This window comes from Crinia signifera, chromosome 5, assembly GCF_055691185.1.
Source record: "Crinia signifera chromosome 5, ASM5569118v1, whole genome shotgun sequence".
NCBI lineage: Eukaryota > Metazoa > Chordata > Amphibia > Anura > Myobatrachidae > Crinia > Crinia signifera.
Window position 1 is genome coordinate 134,544,194 of NC_139221.1, and position 23,656 is coordinate 134,567,849.

At 41.2% G+C, this 23,656-nt stretch overlaps 1 protein-coding gene across 1 annotated transcript in view; it reads right to left on the reverse strand.

Annotated features, from left to right (window-relative positions):
- Nucleotides 1–3,559: 3,559 nt before the first annotated feature.
- LOC146080608 (cadherin-6-like) overlaps nucleotides 3,560–23,656 on the reverse strand; it is a 286,402-nt gene continuing 266,305 nt past the window's right edge. Inside the window, exons 10-12 of the mRNA XM_083188080.1 lie at nucleotides 20,264–20,381; nucleotides 19,706–19,957; nucleotides 3,560–5,266 (exon numbers count right to left, since the gene is read on the reverse strand). Of these exons, the coding sequence (XP_083044206.1) occupies nucleotides 4,776–5,266; nucleotides 19,706–19,957; nucleotides 20,264–20,381 (861 nt within the window). The 3' untranslated portion in view covers nucleotides 3,560–4,775. The remainder of the gene's footprint in view (nucleotides 5,267–19,705; nucleotides 19,958–20,263; nucleotides 20,382–23,656) is intronic.

Sequence of the window (23,656 nt, forward strand, 5' to 3'; positions counted from 1 at the left end):
AGGATAATTGAATCCCAACAAAATTAACACTAGAATGATTGTGTGTGCGTGTTTATGAGGTAGGGAATATAGATTATGAGCTACACTGGGGCAGGTACTGATGTGAATGTTCAAATATTATCAGTAAAGTGCTGCAGAATTTGTGTGTACTATATACATAACTGTTAATAAATAAATAAATAAATAAATAGACACTATAGTCAGGTTTAGGCATTTGCCTAGGGCGCCGGCCACTGGAGGGCGGTAGTGAACTGCAGGAGGAGCAGCAGGCCAGCAGCAGGAAAGCTACGCAGAGGAGAGCCGGAGAAAGGAAGCAAAGCTGCATCTGCCAGCTTCAAGAACTTTCAATCACTCAGCTATTCGGTGAGTGATTCGTGCCCTCTCTCCCCCGCTTGAGCCTGCCTGTGTTAAACTTGCTGCCCCCATCCCTGGCTGGTCGTCAGCCACCAGGCCCTGGCAGCAATCCTCGTCAATCTCCGGTGGACGCCCGCCCCCCCCCCCCCCTGATCTAACATACATCCTTCCTATTCCTATGATGGGGCCCCCATCCCCCCATTCGCGGCACCTGCGACCCCCCCTCCACTATTCGCGGCACCCATGACCCCCCTCCCCCATACAAGCTACCCTCTCCCCCACACATGCTACCCCTTCATGCTCTCTCTCTCCTCACAACCTCAACCACTCCTCCCCCCATTCACGGCACCCGCAACCCCCCTCCCCCACACAAGCAACCCTCTCCCCCACACAGGCTACCCCCCTCATTCTCTATCTCTCCTCACAACCTCAACCCCTCTCCCCCATTCACCGCACCCACGACCCCCCCTCCCCCACACAGTCTACCCCCTCATGTTCTCTCTCCCCTTACAGCTCCAACCCCCCCCCCCTTACTACAGGCTACCCCCCTCATTCTCTCTCTCTCCCCTCACAACTCCAACCTCCCCCACTGGCTACCATTATATGTTTCGTCTCCTAACAGCTCCATACCCCCCTACACACACACTGCGTTGCCCTCTAATGCTCTGTCTCACCTAACAGCACATCTGCGGAACCCATGACCCCCACATGGGTTACCTGGTTACCCTCTCCTGTTATTTCTCCATCCACAGGTCCAACCTTCCCTTCTTGTATTATTAACAGTGTCCTGACAGCAGTCAGAATGCCAGCATTGGCATAATGAACACCAGGCCCTATATACTGGGCATTACCATGTGTGACATACTGTAATGTGTAATTGGCATTTTAGAGTGTGGTATAATATGCAATGGTGCAATATACTGTGTGTGGCATATTGTGTTACGGACATTAAGGTGTGTAATATACTGTAATGGGCATAACGTTGCTTGACAGAAACTTTTTACCTGGGGAATCCAAATGATTAATTACGCTGTACTAAACACCGCTCCTACCAATAGTACCCCTGCCTGGACAAGTGCACATCACCGCAGACAGCACCGCCGACAGGCAGTCTGTCAGCGGTGCTGTCTGCGGTGATGTGCACTTGTCCAGGCAGGGGTGGTATTGGCAGGAGCAGTGTATGGGGGAAGGGGGTGCTGGTAGGGATGTCTGCGGAGGCATTAGTAGGAACGTGGTGTGTGCTATCAGTAGTGTCTGTAGTGGCAGTGTTCAGGAATAGGAGGGTTGCTGGTGGCAACGGTGATGTTCCGGGCAGCTATGTGTTGAAGGTGGAATATGTTTTGGTCATGGAGGGCCCCTGCAAAAGTTTTTTTCTTCAGCAGCTGCACCTTTCTAGTGCCTGAGAGGTGTCAGCTGCCTAAAGATGGCCACATCTATAAATCACATACAGTATACACTATACACTGCACCGGCCCTGACTATAAGTATATATTTTTTTCCAGCTTTTTCATCTTTTACCATCCATGTGGCCTACAACTGGGAATAGTAACCTGTGCAAAGCACAGCAATAAATTGATGGCAGGTAAGAACCATTTGGCTCATCTAGTCTGCCCCAATGTAATATTATAAGATAGGATATAAAGTCTGATGAAATGAATAATGGATGGGTGGAGTACAGTTTACCCACACTCAACTTTCCTACTGTATACCCTAATGGTGGCTAATTCCAGTCATAGGAATACATGGTACTGGCTGCAGCTAGAGACACAGCTCAGCGCATTAAGCCACACCCATGATCCAACATGGGTGCCGTGGGATAGATGAAGCAGGCTACATCTGTAGTTTAATTTGTTTGTATCATGCTATTTTGTTAGATAAGTAGAACAGACAGGGGGAGGTGTCTAAAGCCTTGAAAAGAAACCTTGACTGAATCATGGTACACTAATTGGGGTAATGTGGTTTAAAATGGCAATACAAAAAATTGGAAAAAATACTTGTATAGGTCTTTCCCGTGTTGACCATTGTCATTTTGACCATGTTGATCTTTTAAACCTGTCAATCTTTACAGGTATCTAAATTTAAATGCTGACCTATTGACCCTGACAACCTTTTGACCCTGATAATCTTTTGCACTACAACCATATGAGGTCAGCCTTTTTTCTGTTCTCCTAACTCCATTTCACCCAATGATCAACACCCGTGTAGGCTCATTCATTTGCAAAAGCAATAGCTAAAGCAATAGTTTAATAAAATATTTTTCCGATATTAGATTATAGTAAATGCAGTCTCTCTACATCTAGAAATATAGCAAATGGTATGACTTTTTTATGTGTTATTTATGCAATATCATCTGATTATGTATTATTACAACTTGTAGAAGTCATACACTGACTATACCGCTATTGTTTGTCATTTTTAGTACAACATACATCACATACAATGTGCTACAGGAGACTTGCATAATGTTAAAGGATATTGCTCTATATTTCATTGCTATTCTTTTGCTTACCACTTATGCGGTATAAATTATTTTTAAGGACCTTTAAAATAAAGAACAGTTCCAAAATTATTAACTGTCATAAACAAGCTGTTCCCATACTGTTTGTAGTTATAATAATGTAATTACAAATGTCTTATTCACAGTAAGATTTTTCATAGAAAGCTTGTGTATATCTATTTCATTATACAATCTGTGTCACCAGCATATATACATATGTCTGCATAGGAGAGATGCAAAAACTGATTCATTAATATGAAGATGACCTTATAGGATTGAAGCTGCTACAAGGGCCTTGGAATGCTGCCACCACTTGGTACATATAAATCCTATGTTCAGTGCATATTCTGAGCAATTTAATTAAAACTGTAATAAACTGAATTTACAGCAGCAAAAAATTAAGTGCTATGAAACTGTAAGAGCTGGCTTAGGAAAGGATGAGATTATAGGTCCATAAAACTGGGTTATTTTTCTGGGTAGAATTTTCACGGCGATGAGAATGTAAAAAGCTTTTTCAGTTAGTGTTTCATTAATGCTGATAATGCCGTAATGAGTGTCTGATGCTGTAAAGGTAACACTGAACTGAAAAACACTGGTTGTTTAAACCCACACAACATATCACTGTACAGTCCAATGCCTATTGAATACAACACATTGCTTTCAAATCACCCAAAAGAACGGTCCCCTCGTTTAAAATTAAACACACAGTTTGTATCAAAACAACGGCTTTATAATGATTTAAATAAATCAAAAAAATACACTGAAATCATACCAAATAGTTAAAATCAATACTGATCCGTAGATAACATGGTTTCTTTTATGCTTATAAAACTGTTCAGTTCTCAGTTCGTTTGATATTTAGAACAAGCCTACAGTATGCAAGGATGTTCTTTTTTTAACATAGCAGTCAAATTATACATCAAGAATATTTCAGATTTTTGGTGTACATGAATTACAGTATGTATAGTGGTAAGGTTCTTACAGTACCTCTACTGCTATCTCACTTAAAACAATAAGAAGGTAGATAAAGTTCTTTGCCTATTCTTGCATCATAATGTGAAACTTCCTGAATCTTGTTACATTTGTATAGAATTCTACTAAATACTTTTGCAACGATCAGAACAGAGACAATGTCTGCCTATTTCTGTACTTCACTTGACAGCTGGTATTGTCTTCTCCCAGATCCTAAGGGAAAAAAGATTTTTTTTTTCAATTTTATTATTTTATTTTATTTCAGTGGTTCAGTTCTGCAGATATCAGAAAGTAAAAAAGTCCAGGCGTGCCTCCGTTTTTTTTTTTGTAAATAAGGACTACCAAAAATGTCAAAGGTAAAGCTTGAAAAATTGATGAGTGTTAATATACTTTTCACCTTTACAAGGTAAAAAAAAAGTTGTTACATATACATTGTTTTCTATTTATAAATAGCAATTACATATTGTGTACAGAGGCAAGACTGTAAGGCCCCTTGAATTCACTGAGTGCATCTAAAGCCATTTAGCATAACCAATAATGTTTGGATTTTATATGTCCCGTATCATAAATAACATGACATTCAGTGGGTATAAGCACCATTGGTGCAAAATAAGTGACGGCTTATGGTAGTTTAAACAATAGGTATTATAATTAGAGTAGATTGTGTACAAATCTTGCCCCCCCCCCCCTCCTAGTATTTATAAGACTGATTACATAAAAAGAGTTGACTAAAATGTGGTAATATAAAAAAAAAAGAACATCAACAAATGAAAAAAAAAGCCTCTTGGAAGCTCATATACTATAAAAAGTCTTTGACATTAAGTCTGCACAATTTTCAAATATTAAACAATTGGATGAGCATATGACCCAGTATCGAGCCACATATACAGCTTACTCCTCATTTTTAAATGCTGTTTTTGTTCCAAAACTGGAAAATCACAAAGGCAATATATTATGAGTCTTTGTCACTGTCTGCACCACTGTACATATCTGCTAGTTTTTTAAAACGTGGTCCCCAGTCACTCAGGTAATCATAGTCCTGATCTCCATCTGTAGTGACAGATTCCAAAGAACTGAGAGACTCCGCCACAGAACCATTTCCTTCATATGCGTAAGTTGCTAAGGAGTCATAGGGCGGTGCCGTTGGATCCAGATCGTTTTCCTTCAACCTTTGGTTTATGAAATCTCTGACGTCAGTGTTATCTCTTGCAGCTGGAGTTCGACGTGGAAAAAACAGTGTTTCTGGGACAATATCCCTGCGCAACTTGCTGTCCTCTATGGCTTCCGGATTCCTCAAAGTACCTATATCAAAGGCCTGAGTGTCTTCCTCTCCACCCCCTTCATCATTGTAACTCACAATGTTATCTCTGATATCTTCTTTAGAAACAATCAATGGTTCTTTTTTCCTCTGGCGTCGTAGTGCTGCAAACAACACCACTGTCACTGAAATGAAAGACAATAAATGATTAATCTGACACGACTATGTGAGAAACATACATGCAACAAAATACTTAAGATTAGAATATTTCAGAAGCTGTCAGAGAGTCATTTACAATAAATATAAAATGATCACAAATACATAAGGTCAATGTCTAATAAAACAAAGTATAAATCTTGTTCTGACCAAATAAATCATTTCTCAGACATTAAAAAATAAATACAAAAATCCACTGTCCATGAGGGAGATGATTTAAAGCTTGTAGAAAGATCAAGTGGAAAGAAGTAAAGTACCAACCAATCAGAGTCTATCATCTTTCAAACACAGCCTGTAAATAGGCAGTTAGGACCTGACTAGTTGGTACTGTACTTTATTTCTCATCAAGGTTCTCAAAATCTCCCCGCATGCACTTTAGTAAATACACAGTGGGTTCAGTTATGAAATACTTGCTATACCATTAACACCATTCTACCATAACTCTGGTTATGGTATAAAAGGTCGAAAGCGTCTAGGTAAACTGACAATAGGTCAACACTAAATCGTCAACATGGGTAAGGTTGACATAAGCAAGGTCAGTACAAGTAAAGGTTAACACATGAAATTGCCAACATTTTTTATTAGTGTTAATTCCAGTACATGGAATGCATCCCGTTATCTTTTTCACTTTGTGCGCCATGTTTTGGGCAAGGTTCCACATGGATGGTCACTTATGAAATAAATTAAAAAAAGCCTTATGTTGGACTTTTCATGTGACGGCCATTTTAAAGCTGACCTTTTGCCTGTCTCTGCCTTTTGTCTATGTAAACAATGTCAATGTCAACCACACAGTGTCGACCTATTGACCAATGGATTAGACACTGTCAACCTATGAGCCAGATACCAATATCAGAGCTACAGTAATAATATTGAAAGCACTGTCTGCTTTATTTATTTATTTATTATTTATTAGCAGTTTCTTATATAGCGCACACAGATTCCGCAGCGCTTTACAGAGAATATTTGACCATTCACATCAGTCCCTGCCCCAGTGGAGCTTACAATCTATATTCCCTACCACATGTACACGCACACACAGACATTCTAGGGTTAATTTTGTTGGGAGCCAATTAACCTACCAGTATATTTTTGGATTGTGGGAGGAAACCGGAGTACCCGGAGGAAACCCACGCAAGTACGGGGAGAATATACAAACTCCGCACAGTTAGGGCCATGGTGGGTATTGAACCCATGACCTCAGTGCTGTGAGGCAGTAATGCTAACCATTACACCATCCGTACTGCCCTTATAAGTTTATCCTTTTTTTATAGGTTAATGACTTTGGACATGTAGCATAGCTTATTGTTTTGTGGGACAATGCTGTATAATAAAAAGTATTTTCCTAAAAAATTCATCCTCAATCTTCTAAAGAGTACAATATATGTAAAGAAATGTATGGATTTCATGCAAAACAGAAGTTTTAACTGCTCTTTGCTCTATGAGGATATAAGCAAATCTTGGTACTGTAATTGTATATGTCGCTTCCTCGCTGGATATTTTCAGACCATGTAAACTATGCACAGAGATAACTTCATGCCCCCCCCCCCCCCCCCCCCCTTATGTTAGTTATCACTTGGACTTATAGATATCAGTTTGAAGTAAAAATCCCATCCAAATCTAACTTTCTCTGCACATGTTACATCTGCCTCACCTACAGTGCACATGGTTTTGCACATTAGAGAGAGAATTTGCTTTTGCATGTGAACCAGAATCATGCCCAAGTCATATGTTAAGCTATGGTAAGAGTAATAGCAGGGCTCTGAGGGTGGGTAAAGGATTTATGTGGCAGAGACAAAAGCATCTATACTTGGAGGTAAACTGTGACAAAATTAGGAAAGGATACATTAAAAATTATATAATAGTATGTCATAAATGATCACATTACATATGGACAGAAATTAATAAAGTATAAGATGATCATTTATTTAGAGTGCACACATTTTTAATACATATTTCAAATTTGAGATTACAGAGTAGATCTTATTTGTTTTCCTCCCTTCCAATTCCTGGATTGCATTATGGTATAGTTCATAAAGGGAATTAGGTAAAAACGGAATTGTTCGAACCTTGAAATGGCTCACAGGACCAGCTGCTTTCAGAGAAACCCCTAAGCTCTAGAGCTTGTAGTGCACGTGACATCTGTACCCATCCCTTGGGTGGCCCGTCGGGTGGGTGTCTGTGATGACTGCTACCACAGAGATGGGGGTGAGATATTGCAGCCTCTCCATATGGTCTGGATATGGGGTAAAAGCCAGGACAGTCCAAAATATACAGGGAGGCTGTAATCTCTTAGTTCCCATCTCCCCAGTCACAGCTGTCAAAGGCCCCCCTGGATGTGGATATGCACTATAAACAGCAGAGTGGCACAGTTTGCTTCAGAGAGCCGGTTTGATTTAGTGTCCTGTCCTGTATAAAGCATTCAAATTCTAGCTTTGCTCCCCCTTGCCTGTTCTCCAACATAGAAAGAGTCTTTAGCATACTGCCAAGTGATCGTATGATACTGTCACACATCTGTACTTTTGGCCAGATGCACCAAGCTTCAAAAAGTGATAAAGTGGAGAGTGATAAACAGCCAGCCAATCAGCTCCCAACTGCCACACCACATGCTTCATTTGAAAAGTGACAGGAGCTCATTGACTGCATGTTTATCACTCTCCATTTTATCAGTTTTTGAAGTTTTATGCATTTGGCCCTCATTGCAATCAGTGTATACTATAGCTTTGGTTTACAGAATGCCGTTACCTAAACTGAAGTGGTAAAATACTTGCTTGCTATCTTACATAACTAACATAAATTGTATATTGTATATTGAAAACTATAGCTAAGAATAGAAAACTAGCCAATAATTCTCCAACAGAGCTGGCTTTGCAGCATTTTTTGTGTGTAGATGATGAGAAATGGCCCAAGTGGTGCAACACAAGTGTTATATTGTACTGAAATACTGTATAATGCAAGGGCATCCACTTTCAAGGCCACTGCTTCCCTGAGGCCTTCTTCTTCCCTGCTTATTCTGAGCTGGTACATGTGCTGGATTGCATACACTCAGAAGAAGCCTTCCCTCAGCTCTTTTGACCATAGCAGCATTACTGAGCTTATACTCAAATTTAATATTGTGCCCAATTATTTATTTATTATTATTTATTTTATTTACAGTTTCTTATATAGCGCAGCATATTCTGTTGCACTTTACAATTGGAGACAATAGTGATTATACATACTGGGCAGAAACAAACCGACATAGAGGTAGAAGGGACCTGCTCGCAAGTTTACAATCTATAGGGATAATAGGAGGGATACATAAGGATAGAATTCCATAGCATGGCAGTCCCACCAGATTACAAGACAGTCCTGATGGGATGCAATTAATTATGAATGCTACTGTTGTGTGAGGTTCCTAAATATGATAAGCTTGCCTAAAGGGGTGAGTTTTCATGGAAAGCTTGAAAGTTTGGAGACTAGAGGAGAGTCTTAGTGTGCATGGAAGGGCATTCCATAGGGTGTGTGCTGCCCGAAGAAAGACCTGCAAGTGTAAAGGGGTGTACACACGGAGCAAATTTGTGCTATTTTCTAAGCAATCTGACTAGATTGCTTAGAAAGTAAGCACAGATCTCTCCGTGTGTATGCTCCGAGAGATTTAATATCTCTTGCTAACTAAGTCAGTGCATGCAGTCACAATCTAGTCAGATTGCTTAGCAAATGATCACAATCTCTCATTCTGAACCATTACCCTGACTTTTTTTGCTTAAGCAAAATTGCTTAGCAAAATTGCTTAGCAAAATTGCTTAGCAAAATCACTTAGCACAAATCTCTGCATGTGTATGTGCTCCCCATGGGAGATCTTGACACCAGCAAAATAGCTTAGCAAAATAGCTTAGCAAAATTGCTTAGCACAGATCTTGGGGGTCATTCTTATTCATTCGGTCCACCGCGCATTCCGTCCTCCGTACATTCATTGCGCGTCTTCGCATTTCTGCACATGTGCAGACAAAGGGTGCGTGTACCCACGGCAAACATTCTGCTCTCCGGGTGCCCGCACCCTACAAGGTGAGTGGGGAGGGGGGCGGAGAAGGGCGTGGGCGCCGCGCGGCCCCATTACCATATGGGAACACGAAGCATTTCATGGGTGTTCCCATGAGACGCTGGGCATTCTCATGGTAATGAGGCGGTGACGGGGGTGCGGGGGACTGGCAGCTGACATCACCAGATGTCAGCTGCCCGCCCATATCTGTCCCAGCGTACACGCTGAAAGTCACTTTTATATACGTGAACCTTCCATCGAAAGATGTGGGAGGTTACCCGTGGCATATGAAAGGATGTTTATGCTAAACATCCATTTGCAGCCTGTGCGAGAGAAAGCGCGCTGTGAGGGGGGGGGTGGGGGGGGGGGGCTGCTGGACATTCGCAAGGTGGGGTTTGGTGGATTTGCAAGGCTGTGAATTTGCAGCCTTGCGAATCAACTAGAATAACCCCCCCTTGTGCAGAGCGGAGAGGTGGGGATATATTTTGAGATAAGCGAGATATAAGTCGGTGTAGTCAGAGTAATGGCTTTGTATGCAGAAGTATTTTATGTTGAATGCGTTAAAATACAGGCAACCAATGGAGGGACTGACAATGATGCAACATTCCTCCTGTGACTACAAAGACGTATTAAGCCTGGTGAAGAGATAAAGCGGAGATAAAGTAGAAGGTGATAACGCACCAGTCAATCAGCTTTGTTTGAAAAATGACAGTTAGGAGTTGATTGGCTGGTGCATTATCAACTTCCACTTTATCACCACTTATATCTTCACCAGGCTTAAAACTTCTCCACTATTGTTTGAAGAACTTTAAAGGAAAATAAACTTTGAATGAATCCCCCAAAATGTGTCATATATTTTAAATATACAAACAAGGCACAGCTATAATGTGTAACTTTTTTGACTGCATTTGAAAACACACAGAATAATCACATACATGGTGGCCCACAGGCCAGATACTCTATCTGCCTACATTAGAAAAGGTATCTCACGGAGATTGTAAAAGCAACATTGATGTCTTTTACTGTACCCCCATTAGTCCTGATTTGATATTTTATATACAGTATGTTAGTATTTTATGCTTATGTATTTCAGACATAGGCAGCTGCAGGATTGTGCTTATACTTGGAACTAGAGGGTCTTATTCAAACTGTGGCCCTTATTCAGATCTGATTGCAGTACAAATTTGGTCTGAAAATGGGCAAAACCATGTGCACTGCAGGTGGGGCAGATGTAACATATGCAGAGAGAGTTACATTTGGATGGAGTGTGTTGAAACTGAAATCTAAATTGCAGTGTAAAAATAAAGCAGCCAGTATTTACCCTTCACAGAAACAAAATCACACACCCAAATCTAAAGGTATGTACACAGAGGGCCTTATTCAGATCTGAGCTCAGTACAAATTTGTTTGGAAAATGGGCAAAACCATATGCACTGCAGGTGGGGCAGATGCAACATGTATAGAGAGAGTTAAATTTGGGTGTGGTGTGTTGAAACTGAAATCTAAACTGCAGTGTAAAAATAATGCAGCCAGTATTTACCCTGCACAGAAACAAAATAACTCACACAAATCTAACTCTCTCTGCACATTTTACATCTGCCCCACCTGCAGTGCACATGATTTTGCCCATTTTACAAACATATTTGTACTGCGATCAGATCTGAATAAAGGCCTGTGTGTGAGAAGAGAGAGCTGAAAGCTCAGCAATCCCACTGTGACCAAATCAGTGTACCCTGAGAGGACAAACGCATTGATTTCATTTAGCTGTGTTTTAGACAGGAGGCTAATAATGCAGTGGCGCATGCAGAAGGGGGTTCTGAGTACCTAGAGCACCCCCCCCACCTAGTTTGAAAGCTGAGGGTCCCTTCTCTCCATGGATACAAGAATTTAAAAAATCGGCCCTTGGGAACCGGAGATATCTGACTTCAAAGCAGTGGTCCCCATCCATGCCTGTTAATTGCTCTTCCCAGTCAGATATTTCTGAGGGTATTGTCCAAAAGCTGGGACTCTCCCCCTTTGATGGACACTAGTAGCTTGTCTCTACTGTTCCCAGAACCAGATATATCAGCCTTCCAGCAGCTGGTTACTGCTCCAGCTCCACACACCTGGTATGTAGTTTTTTATACTCTTTAGCAGATTGCTCTGCCTCCTGAACTCTGATCCCCTAGTCCTAGGGTGGCCAATCCCGGGATCGGCGGGATCCCGGGATTTGGCCCCTAAAATGCGGCACTGCACAGGCCACACAAGTCACAACAGCCGCCTCGCGTCCTGGTACTGCCCACCCACCGAGGCTGCCTGCATGATTCGCCTCTTCCTGGACTATCGCCCGATGTCCACCCGCCCAGGCTGCATCATCCCACCTACACGCCCAGGCTGCGTCTGCCTGGCTGCATCACGCCTGTAAGTAAATATCCGGGCGGCTGGGCCGGTTTTTGCATTAGGGAACCCAATCCTGGGATTGGGCATTTTTCAATCCCGAATTCCGGCATCCCTACCTAGACCCCCACGAGGAAGAATAGCCGGTGGCCGTGGAAACCAGTCTGTCAGTGTTTTAACAGTCGGGATCCCGACGTCGGGTAAATGACTGTTGGGATCCCGACTGTTGGGACCCCGTCTGGCACCCTTCAGAATCACAGTACAGGACACATCAGGGTGTATTTGGGTGAGGGCAGTGCAAATTAAGTGGCGTCTGCTTAACAGGGTGAGGGGCGCTCTTATAATGGAGACAAACTTGTATGACTGGGCAGAGGGCAGGGTAAAAAAAGGTGGAACAAAATAGGGAATAAAAAAAGAATAAAATGGCACGCAAATAAAATATATGCAATCCGCATAAAATGGGGATAAAATGGGCGTGATATTAAAAGAGGGGAATAAATGGGCGTGATAAATAAGACAACTTCAGCAGATTAGGCGTCTAAAGAAAAAACATTTGACTAGCAAACCCGACTATTACTTCAAAAGATGTCAGATGCGTGAATTTGAAAGGTGTGATAAATATGACGCCCAAAAGTAAACATTTGCATACCCCCCATTGTGTCTGCATGCCTTTACCAGGGCCCCTATAAGTTGGGGGATTTCAATCCTGGGCCCGTTCAAAAAGGGGGCTCAGGTCTTGTGTCCATCAAGTATAATTTATCATAAAAAAAAGTTCACATTTCCCATGAAGCAACGTAGAGCTACAGTAGTGCCACCAGTGCTGCGAACAGTGGCGTAGCTTCAGGGGTCGCAGCGGTCGCAGATGCGACCGGGCCCCTGAGCCAGGGGGCCCAACCCCCGCCACTGACCTGGAATAGGGATGCGAACGCACCCTTTCCCAGTGCTGCAGCTGCTTTGAGGGCCCGCGTGCGTCGCGCTGACGTCACGCGGCAAGGGCTCCCTCCCCTTCCTATTGGCTGCCTGCGGCTGGGGACGGGACACGGTGGCCGTATCTGAGCTGTGATTGGCTGCAGCGGCTCCGCCGCTGCAGCCAATCACAGCTCAGATACGGCCAACGTGTCCCGTCCCCAGCCGCAGGCAGCCAATAGGAAGGGGAGCCCTTGCCGCGTGACGTCAGTGCGACGCACGCGGGCTCCAACCTCCCCCTCCCTCTCCCACCGCGCCATCACACAGCAGCACGTGTAGGCTGTGCCAGCAGGAGTCACTCAGAACTGAAGCAGGACCGCCCGACGCCCTCTCACAGGTTCTCTGCAGATTCTGCAGACTTTTGTTTAGGATTTGGGGGGATGAACCTTAAGCTCGGGACGCAGCCCGGCAGCTGTTTGCAGGGTAATGGTGGGGAGGTGTAGCTGTGATTTAACAGGGGGCTGCTTTGGACAGGGCTAATTAAATGTCAACAGCTGCCCAAGACGTTGACTTATAGATAGTATTAAATATAATTAAACTGTGCAATATCCACAATGCAGGATTCATCATTCTTCTATTATTAACATAATATACTTGATGTATTAAAATATAAACAGACCGAGATTTTAATTTTGTTGTATGTAGGGGGGCCCCAAGCTGACCTTTCGCACCAGGGCCCATGAACCCTTAGCTACGCCCCTGGCTGCGAACACTGGAGGTCTCACTAGGCATGCCTCCTTTCTCAGTCCCGGACCCCACAATTTTGGATGGCTGCCGTGGCCCTTACAATACTACATTTGCATTGGACTGCATCAGATCCACTTTTTAAGGAGGCACAAGTGTTATACATGCAACCCCAAATACTGGCATCATTTGGGTGTACATTTTAGATTATGTGATAATGACGATCAAATGTACCACTATATACAGTACCAAGCCCATAGTAGCCAAAATGTAAAATGATGTTTGATTGCACTTTTTTAATGAGATGCTATGGGGTAAATGCAAGAAGCATTGATGTGAAGGAGAATCTGTGCTGATTCCACATCCCCCATGTACTGTATAAAGGAGGAGAATATAGCACACCGATAGCATGAGGCAATGTACAGTATGAATGGTCAACAACACAGCTGCAGGTGACATTGCCCATAAACTGTAGCAGGAACAAGACTGTCCTTGGCTGCTGCATCTGCTGGCATCTGGCTGCGAGATTTGCGAGACCTCCCACATGCCCAGCGAGCTGACTGGGCACTGAGACATAGCACATCAGCTCTAGGCTGATGTGTGATGCGCTTTGATGGGGATCACCGGAAGGAGAAGTTTTCACTTACTCACTTCTGTGCCCCAGATGTTAATGCATCTTGGGGATGCGGCTTCCTACTTCGTCCCTGGTAAAGAGACAAAGCAGAATGTGATATAGCAACAGGATACATTCTGCTATAGTACATCTAGCCCTGAAGCCATACATACCACATCAAACACTTTACTGTCACTGCGATATTTAAAATGATGGAATTCCCATCATGTCAACATTTTCACTTAATTTATTATGATGTCATTTTTTTTTTTACATTTTGTTCTACATAATAATAATGATGAGAATGGTAATAAGTACATCTGACTTAAAGATTGAGTTACATTTTATTGCACACTTTGTCAGTTTTGACATATGGCGACCTTTCCAGGAACTAATCTTTCAAATGTGATACTGGAAATTAGAGACAGTAGTGGCAAGTCTGATACAACTCAGCCTAATTCTGATCATGGTTAGAAAATAAATAAAACTAAACCTAGAATACATTTTAAAAAAACTAACGTGCCTATTGGAAATCTGCATTAACTAAAACCCAATCATAATTGTTTTTCTTTATAAACCTATACTTAAATAAAGGAAATAAAATAGTAGATCATCTAAAAGCTTCTAGATAATTATGAGGAGTCCATTTACTGGAAACTCTGTGCTGAGTCACATGATGGTATCAAAGTGTTATTTAAATGCATTTTTGTAACATTGCTGTATTAAACCTGGCACATTATATATCACTATAGCACAGATACTCAGGGAGGGGAAAGCAATTAGCTTATCTTACTCAGTATAGCTCTAGAATGAGTTCTACTAATATACATCACTATAGCATTATATATTAAGAAAATGATAGAAATCTTAGAGGGCATAAGTTTATAACCGGTGGAATAACGTCTGTCTCCAGGGTGCTGACCTGCCTCACTATATATGTGGTAATACATTATAGTGGGGACTAGCACTAAATACTGTAGTTCATGCGTTTGAACGCTGACTCAGTGAGACATATTTAAAAAATAAATCCTTATTATGATGTGGCCATAAATAGGTGGTGCAGGGGTATGATTACAAATTTAACATGACAATTCTGTTTAATATCACAATCAAAATATAAAAGCAGCTAAATAAAATGATCGCATGCCGATTGCTTCCTGTGATCCAATTGCAAAAGATTGCTGGCATCTTAGCCCCTTGCCTGCGCCGCGGCCAGCTCCAAAAATCTGGACACACCTGTTCTGTCTGGACTGTAACCCCAGGCAACACTGTGTCAACTCCCCCGCAATGCTATGTTAACACCCCCGCAATGCCAAGGTTCTGCCTCTGCTAGCCGTTAAACTGCGGTCGCAAAATGCGACTGCTGTTTAATGCTTCTGCTGCGCAGAAGGGCAGAAATAGTCCATAAGCGTTTTCTACACCTCTACAACCCATTCTGAATTAGGCCTCTTAATACTTATAGATTTGGTAAGTACCCAATGTGACAAGTACACATCAATCACTGTGAGAAGTTATGCAATTATTCTACTGTGCTTAAATTACATGTATTAATTTAATATACCGTGTGTATTTATAGTACAATGGACAAAATACAGCCCTACTGCATTCAGTATACTAATCCTGTATCTGTTACTGCTTATTTAACATTTACTATTGTAAAATGCTGTATTTCCTTTTTAAAAGTTAGAAAAGCGGGTTAAAAGTCTTACATTTACACCAGATAATGGGATTTGGGCCAGTTTATTGCAAGCGTCCATCCAACTAAGCATTCCCAAAATGATCATTGAGAGGCTGTGCTTGACGTTATCTCAACAGTCATTTGCAAAATAATTGGAATTCAAGTAGCCTTTTCCCCCTTCTATCGAGTGGCAAAACAATGCTAATTATTTAATCGAATCACTTTGAAAGAATTGCATACTCTAATTTGCATCTATCTATGTTCTTTTTTTTTTTTATTGGCATAAGAATCAGTAAAGATGCCACTTGGACGAAGCTTTATTGTTCCACTGTCATGTAACTGACACAATCCTTGTGTTTATTTTTCTAATCAGCAAAGAATAACTAATCTCTGTTGTCTATGACAAAGATGGCACTTAATGATGCATGTTACATCTTCCTCTACAGCCTGTTTTCTTGGCTGTGGACTGTAGTTTTTGCTCTGTGCCGTTCAACACTGCTTCTAATACATCTGAGAAATGAGTTTTTGAAATTAAAATATTAACAGAGATGGCATAATGCCATTGTACTCATATCAGTTTGCCAAACATTGTCCCTAATGCACGGTCTACTATTTTTATGCAGCCACCTCTTCAACATGCTAACACATTTAACTCTTAGTATATCTGGGGAGGAATTTCTGCTTCAATTACAATAATAAGAGTATGAGAAGACCAGGAACGTGCAAATCTACTAGCAAATAAAGAAGAGACATGTCAGAATACTAATATATGCTATTTGTATCATCTTTTTTTATAAACCTTAGTAACGCACATGACATGGAGTCCTCTTAAACAGAGGAGAAAAGAAGGAGTGATAGAAATACTGCCTAATAAAATCAATATATGCACGCTATAAAATCACCAGCTGAAGCATAGAGAAACATGTCATTGTGAACAATTGTGCCTTTGCCTTTGTATTTCATATTAATGTGTCCCACTGCTGAGTTTATATTGAAAATGCAAAAAGAAAAGGAAAAAACTGTTACAAATAATAAAAATGTCTACCGCAGCCGGCAAATAAAATGCCCACATACTAATTCAAAAAGAATGGATAAACAAAATCGAATAAATAAATGAAAGTTTGTTCTCTAAATCTACAATAATTTTATAAAGACAATAAGGGGCCTATTTGTTACCGATAGAGTGCTATGCAGCCATGTGCATGCGTGACCTTATGTCACGGATGAGCAGTTGGCCATTACCCACATGGTAAGCAGTGTAAGTAATGGTGGGGACTGCTTCTTTTCAGACAGGCTGTTCCCGCACCAGAGCAATACCGACTTCATCCAGTAATTAAGTACCCACCACCAGAAATTGCAGCAAGTTGGATGCTTTATCATTTGGGGGCACTCGACTCCAGATGATGACTGTGCACCAAAGAATCACTTTGAAGAGGATTAAACTAGTTTATATTATGCTTAAAATTCCAGGTATCCTGAGTACAGAAATACATTACCTGTAGAAGGCAATTGTTAAACAGAAAATAATCACAAAGCTGTTTCGGCAATTAAGTCTTAAACCAAGGAAATTAACTGTTCTTCCTTCCTGCTGGTCTAAATAAATGGCTTCTTGGGAGATAATTTTATGGTACTTCTGAAATTAGACTATTTAATTAATAGTATATTATTTCCTACTAACTTCGTCATTTCTCAAAATATAATAGATCTATTAGCACAGAGAAGGCCTTTTTATTGTCCTTTTGTGAATGTGATAAACACCAGGGAAAGGTCTCCTTTCTCCCTCATAATCATGTCATAATGTATAGCAGACCCACTTTTCTTTTGTCTGCTAAGCTTATACAAGGATAATCTGTAAATGATTTATGCACTAGATGAATTATTACTAGCCAGTGTTCAGTTAACATGACATGTCTTCATGCATAAAAACTGGAAAATGGCTATGTAATCCTTTTTGGTCGGTTCTAACTATGGCTCAGTGCTATCTGAATAAAGCAGTCTCTCTCAGGTAAGGAAAAATAACTTATAGTAATGATTTCTTGTAGATGGAACCTAGTAAAGAGCAGTTTCCAGAAATATTCATGTAAATCATAATTATTTTAATGATGTACATGGTGGTTTTGCACATAGTACAAGCATGTTGCAATGTGCAATTGTATGACCATAACGATATGCAATAAGTAGCGGTGTGGTATGAGAGGAGTGGGTCAGAAGTGGGCTAGTTGCCTTCCTAACGCTTTTATTAGCCAGTTTTGTTCTGTGTTGCTGCTGTTCCAATTGTAAGTAAGTTTTATTTATATAGCGCACTTTCTCCAACAGGACTCAAGGCGCTTTACAGACATTAAAAATAATGCATATACTGTAATACAAAGGGTTGTCAGAACGAGCAACAATGGCAGTACAGATATACATCACACATACAGCTAAGCACTAGATGCATGGGGAAAATATAATTACCGAGATGTGCAGCACCCAGGCAGCCATTCAGCGGCGCCACATGATGATTGCACAGCCAGATAGGTAGCCAGTAACAGTACAGATATATATATATATACTAGATGTACTCTGGTGCGCAGCTTCCTCCCTCCTCCTGTGCAGCTCCTTTAAACGGTCAAAGTCACAAACAGCCAACTCCAAACCACTCTGCACAATCTCCATCTCTAAAATCCTCACAGGTGTCCTTAATCATGTTGGGGTATATGCAGGGGAGTTTATGAGTAAGTGAGGATACCTGTGTGAAAAATTAACCATTTCTGCACTTGACCAAAGTTGCTTCTGGGTCAATTCGCCCATCAGGACCTGGTCTGAAACATTGGCGATTTTTAGACACTTTAAAAATGCGAATTCCGTTTGCGCATTCCATTAAATAAGCGATTTGTATACTTTTGTATGGGAAAACATGAATTTAAACCGGCAAGTTAGAAAGTGTGAGTTATCGCCAGGGGTTAAAGTGAGGGGGAACTGGGTTCCACCACCTCTAATGGTAGAGGGAACTGAGTTCCACCTCCACCACGGCCCTGAACAGTAATTCCAACAGAAAAACCTGTCCCATCGGCTTCTTCTTCTGGCACGGCATATATAATGTAAAGTTAAGATGAACAACTGTGGACATTATGTGTATAAGGGGAATTACTGTGTGATTTAATATGTATCAAGTGCACTACATGCAGTGTAATGTGTATACGACTGTGCTAAAATGTATGTTGGGACCATTATCCCTTTATGGGTGGTAGGGCACAATTCCCTATCACTGTTCTAGGCCTTGCCTAATGGGGGTGGCGGGGGGTCGGTGTTAGGGGAGCGGAGTTCCACCACCTCTCCAGGAACACTTTAAGCCCTGGTTATCGCACAAAATGTGTGAATTATGGGACTTAGCGCACCCTATTAAGTAAGCGATTTTGGCAAAAAATGCGATAACGCCATTTTGTTGTCTAAAAATCGCAAAAAAAAACACAAATCTATTAAATGTCACCCATTATTCCACATTTATGTTTATGTTAGCAATCCAGTGAAAGACCAAGCAGTTTCTGCTAATAACCATAGTCAGGAAAACATTGCAATAGCCATAAAATACAGCTGTGCTTTCTTTTACTTTACAATAGAAATGATGATGGACATACAAGAAAGCTGTCCTTGGTTGGTATTATGTGGAGGGACTTTTCCAAAGGTCATTTCATTTCTATTACTGTAGATTCACATACGTGTTTTGTAACAATGGAAAACAGATGCGTATGAACTGACTATTCAAAAGACTTTATAACATTCTAAAAATATTTTTAATAAAAAGTATACTATAAAATAATTATGAAATATAATGTAATATAATATACTTTACTTGGGAGTAGAATTTATTGACAATGTTCACTGCTGTTTGAAAGCAAAGTTGTAAGACTTTGCGATTTTATTTTAATACATAGTGATATGTATTTGATCATGGATTTTGAAAATACCATTTATGTCTTCAGCAAATTACAATGATAAAACAATTTATTTTGTTCCCATTCATATCATTGAACGTATAAGCAAATCAGCAACCAATTGGTAAGGACTTTCACAACAGTGTTCTGGATTCTTACCTAATAGTATAATAATACAGAGCAAAATGGCAATCAGTGCTCCTGTGCTCAATCCGGTTGGGTGGCTGAGGGCTTCTGCAGTACAGGATTGCTTATTACCCTTGTAGTCGCACGCACAGACACGGATGGTCAGAGTTCCAGTACTACTCTGCACAGGGAAAATATAATCTGAAATGAGCACTGGCAATAGGTATGTGTTCATCTCGTGGCGGCTATATCCATTTCTTCGTGTATATATGCTGGCCGTATTATCTGAAATCAAAATATAAAATATGTATCAATGGTTGCACAGCTATGTAGAGTCAAATATTTCACATTATACAATTGATATATGATATAGAGCACAGGTTCTCAAAGTCGATCCTCAGGACCCCACACAGTGCATGATTTGCAGGTCTCCTCACAGAATCACAAGTGAAATCATTAGCTCCATCTTTTAAAACGTGTCAGTGAGTAATGAGTGCACCTGTCGGGTGACCTGGAAAACATGAACTGCGAAGGGTCCTGAGGACCGAGATTGAGAACCAACGATATAGATATATATAACGGCATAGTTACCTCCGTTGTCCTTGACTGTAAAGTTTGGACTATGAGCTAGGGGAATAGCTAATGAATATGAAAACTGAAGTCCATTATATGAGTCATCCTTATCGATTGCACTCACCGTGTGTATTATCTGCAAAGAAAAGAATATCATCGATCAATAATAACTCTAGAATAGTGAGCATTGACTTGTGAGAATGTACATGCAATATAAATTCATAAGATATTTATTCTAATAACTAAAAGATATATTAATAAAGGAGAGTAACACCGCACTGATACACATTAAATGTTCAATAAACTGAAATGTACGGTTACTTTTTATGTTTGTGGAGCGAAGCAAAAATAGAAACATGACATATACTAAATTAATTCCACATCTGATCACAGTGCAAACACACAACCGTAAGACATTTTCAGCAAAATATTCGGTACTTGTTTCCTAGAACGGCCACAATCGTGAGGGATCGTGGCTCTTAATTAAGGGACACGATCCTCCCGATGTGGCCGATTTTTTACTAATTTTTCACTTTGATTGACAGAAATCGGGTCAATCGGTCGGTCGCGACCAATTAAAATCGGCCGCGATGCGACCGACCGATTGACCCGATTTTTCCATAGACTTCAATGTTAAAAAATCTTTTAACATTGAAATCGGTCGGTCTTGTGCCATTATAATGGCACAAGATGAGATGGACTTGATTAAGTCCATCTCACATAGGGAAAAATGATAAAAAAGGTGAAATGGGTCAATAGGACCCATTTCACATTTTTTATGTGCCCGCCATGACCCCACGATAGACGTGAACCCGAAGCGTGGCGAGCGCAGCGAGCCCGCGAGGGGCGGCGGTACGCGTCCTCCGACCTTTTCATTCCCCTACTATCCACTAGGGCGTGGAGTGAGAATATAATAGTGTGGCGAGCGCAGCGAGCCACCGAGCCCGAAGCGTGGCGAGCGCAGCGAGCCCCGCGAGGGGACGCGTATACCTGTGAAGTTATACGCGTCCCCTCGCGGGGCTCGCTGCGCTCGCCACGCTTCGGGCTCGGTGGCTCGCTGCGCTCGCCACACTATTATATTCTCACTCCACGCCCTAGTGGATAGTAGGGGAATGAAAAGGTCGGAGGACGCGTACCGCCGCCCCTCGCGGGCTCGCTGCGCTCGCCACGCTTCGGGTTCACGTCTATCGTGGGGTCTAGCCCACTTACTAACATTTGGGGGGGCAATTCCAAAAAATCGGGTGAAAAAAAATAAAAAATCGGGTGAAAAATCGGTCGATCGCATCGCATGCGACCAAATCGCATGCGATGCGACCGACCGATTTTTTATCTTCCGACCACAACGATCTAAATCGTTGTGGCCGTTCTAGGAAACAAGTACCAAATATTCAGTTCAGCAGCTGGTGATTTTTTCCTTGTGCATGATAGGATAGCTCGGGAGGGAGATTATTTCTGTTGCTCTGAATCACCTTTTTTAGACCGGATTTACCGCATACAACCCGCAAAGCTGCCAAATCTAGTATATAGCAAGTGCTTGTGCTAACATTTCATATATATCTCCTACAGCTCTATCACTCTTTGTGCATGCCGCTAAACAGCCTTAAAAATTATACTGATTGTGATGCTGTGGCGTACTAATGACGGCCATTGTGTGATTACACTTGCTTCACAGGTATTCTACAGAGTGGCATGTCTAGCTGTGTGTGTGATGCTATGTTAGGGAATGTAGTTATCGTATGAGTTACAGTATGCCAGGGCATAATATAATTGTGCCAATTCTATTTTTCATAATAAGTTATTTCTGATTTTACAAAATTCAATGTCCAAAAATAAACAAACAAACAAATAAACAGCAATGATCATGTATTCACACACATATATCCTTGGTCCTGCAATAGCTGTTGTTTTGCACACAGCCAAGGGGGTATGACAGTATGAACCAATAAGCTTCATGCTGTCTGATATTGGTTCGCACAGTCACCCAACCGTATGTACCAATAATAATTTTGTATAGCCAACCCCCAAGACAGGTACTTTGTACACCACTACCCTTCATGAATCCGCCAAGAGGGAGCACCTGATATCAGTTTAAATCAGATGTATGTATACGGACGGTGGTGGCTACAGCGCTCAAGTCACCTATCAGTGGGAGCTGCTCAACTGACTGGTCAAGTCTCAAAGTAAAGGTAATTAACAAAGTGAGTTCATACGCTCACCTAATGAAAGTATGGTAATGCTAGCAATTGAGGGTAAGAAAGAGTGAGAGATCAATTTTTGTATGAAACAAATGTGTTTATTTAATTATTGTATATAATTAAATAAACTCATTTGTTTCATACAAAAATTGATCTCTCACTCTTTCTTACCATCAATTGCTAGCATTACCATACTTTCATTAGGTGAGCGCTTGACATCACTTTGTGAATTAGCTAAAATCAGATGTCTGAGTAGCAGCATGTGCTTTGTGCTAGTATTATATGCACTGTCACCGAAATTACTTACTATAGTTGGGGCTTATGTACTATGAATTAATGTACTCCACGACTCAGCACAGATAACACCCCTGGGGTGAAATGTAATAGGATGAGAGATTCAAAAAGTGAAAGATTTGGTAAGAAATCTCCAGTTTTTTTAAAGGGCAATCATTTGCACTTCAAAATCAAACTGGATTTGCAGTGTAAATGATTGCCGCTTTAAAAAAATGTGGAGATTTCTTGCCAAATGTCTCACTTTCTGAATCTTTCATCCTATTACATTTCACCCCTGTAGTGAAATATTCATCAGTACAAGCTAGAGATATAAAGGTACATTCAGCAGGCTATCATAATACTTTATACTGTCACATCTAGATAGGAGAATGGTGTCAGCCATTGCAGAGGGCAATTCATCAGTACTGTAGCCTAGGCATATCGGTCTATAGAGACAAGGAAAGTCTTGTCCCAGTTAATGTACAAACCACATTATTAATCTATGATTTATCCATGATGGGACCAGCATTCCCTAAATATGAAAAAAGTGTTCTGGACTAACTTGGCCAGCCTTCCTAATCCGAAATGAGTCAGGAGAGTAATTGCTACCGACTCAAGTACAAAATCAGCCAAGGCTGGAGAATGAAACACCCTAACCTCCCTCCCCATCATATACACATGTAAAGGCTACAAGGAGGAAAAATACTTTGAATGAGTGAAAATAAGCCCCTAAGAACTAATATAAGTGTTTATTTAATAAATTCCTTTGGGTCCGCAGTCATGGAATGTTCAGCCACTCACCTTCATCAAAACCATTGCTGCTTACACGGTTTTCAAAGGTAATAGAAAATGTTTCTAAAATACTGAATAGAAAGTAAGCACCCTTTTTCAAAGGGGTTTTTCAAAGGGGTACTGAGTCTATGAACTGCAAATATCTGATCAG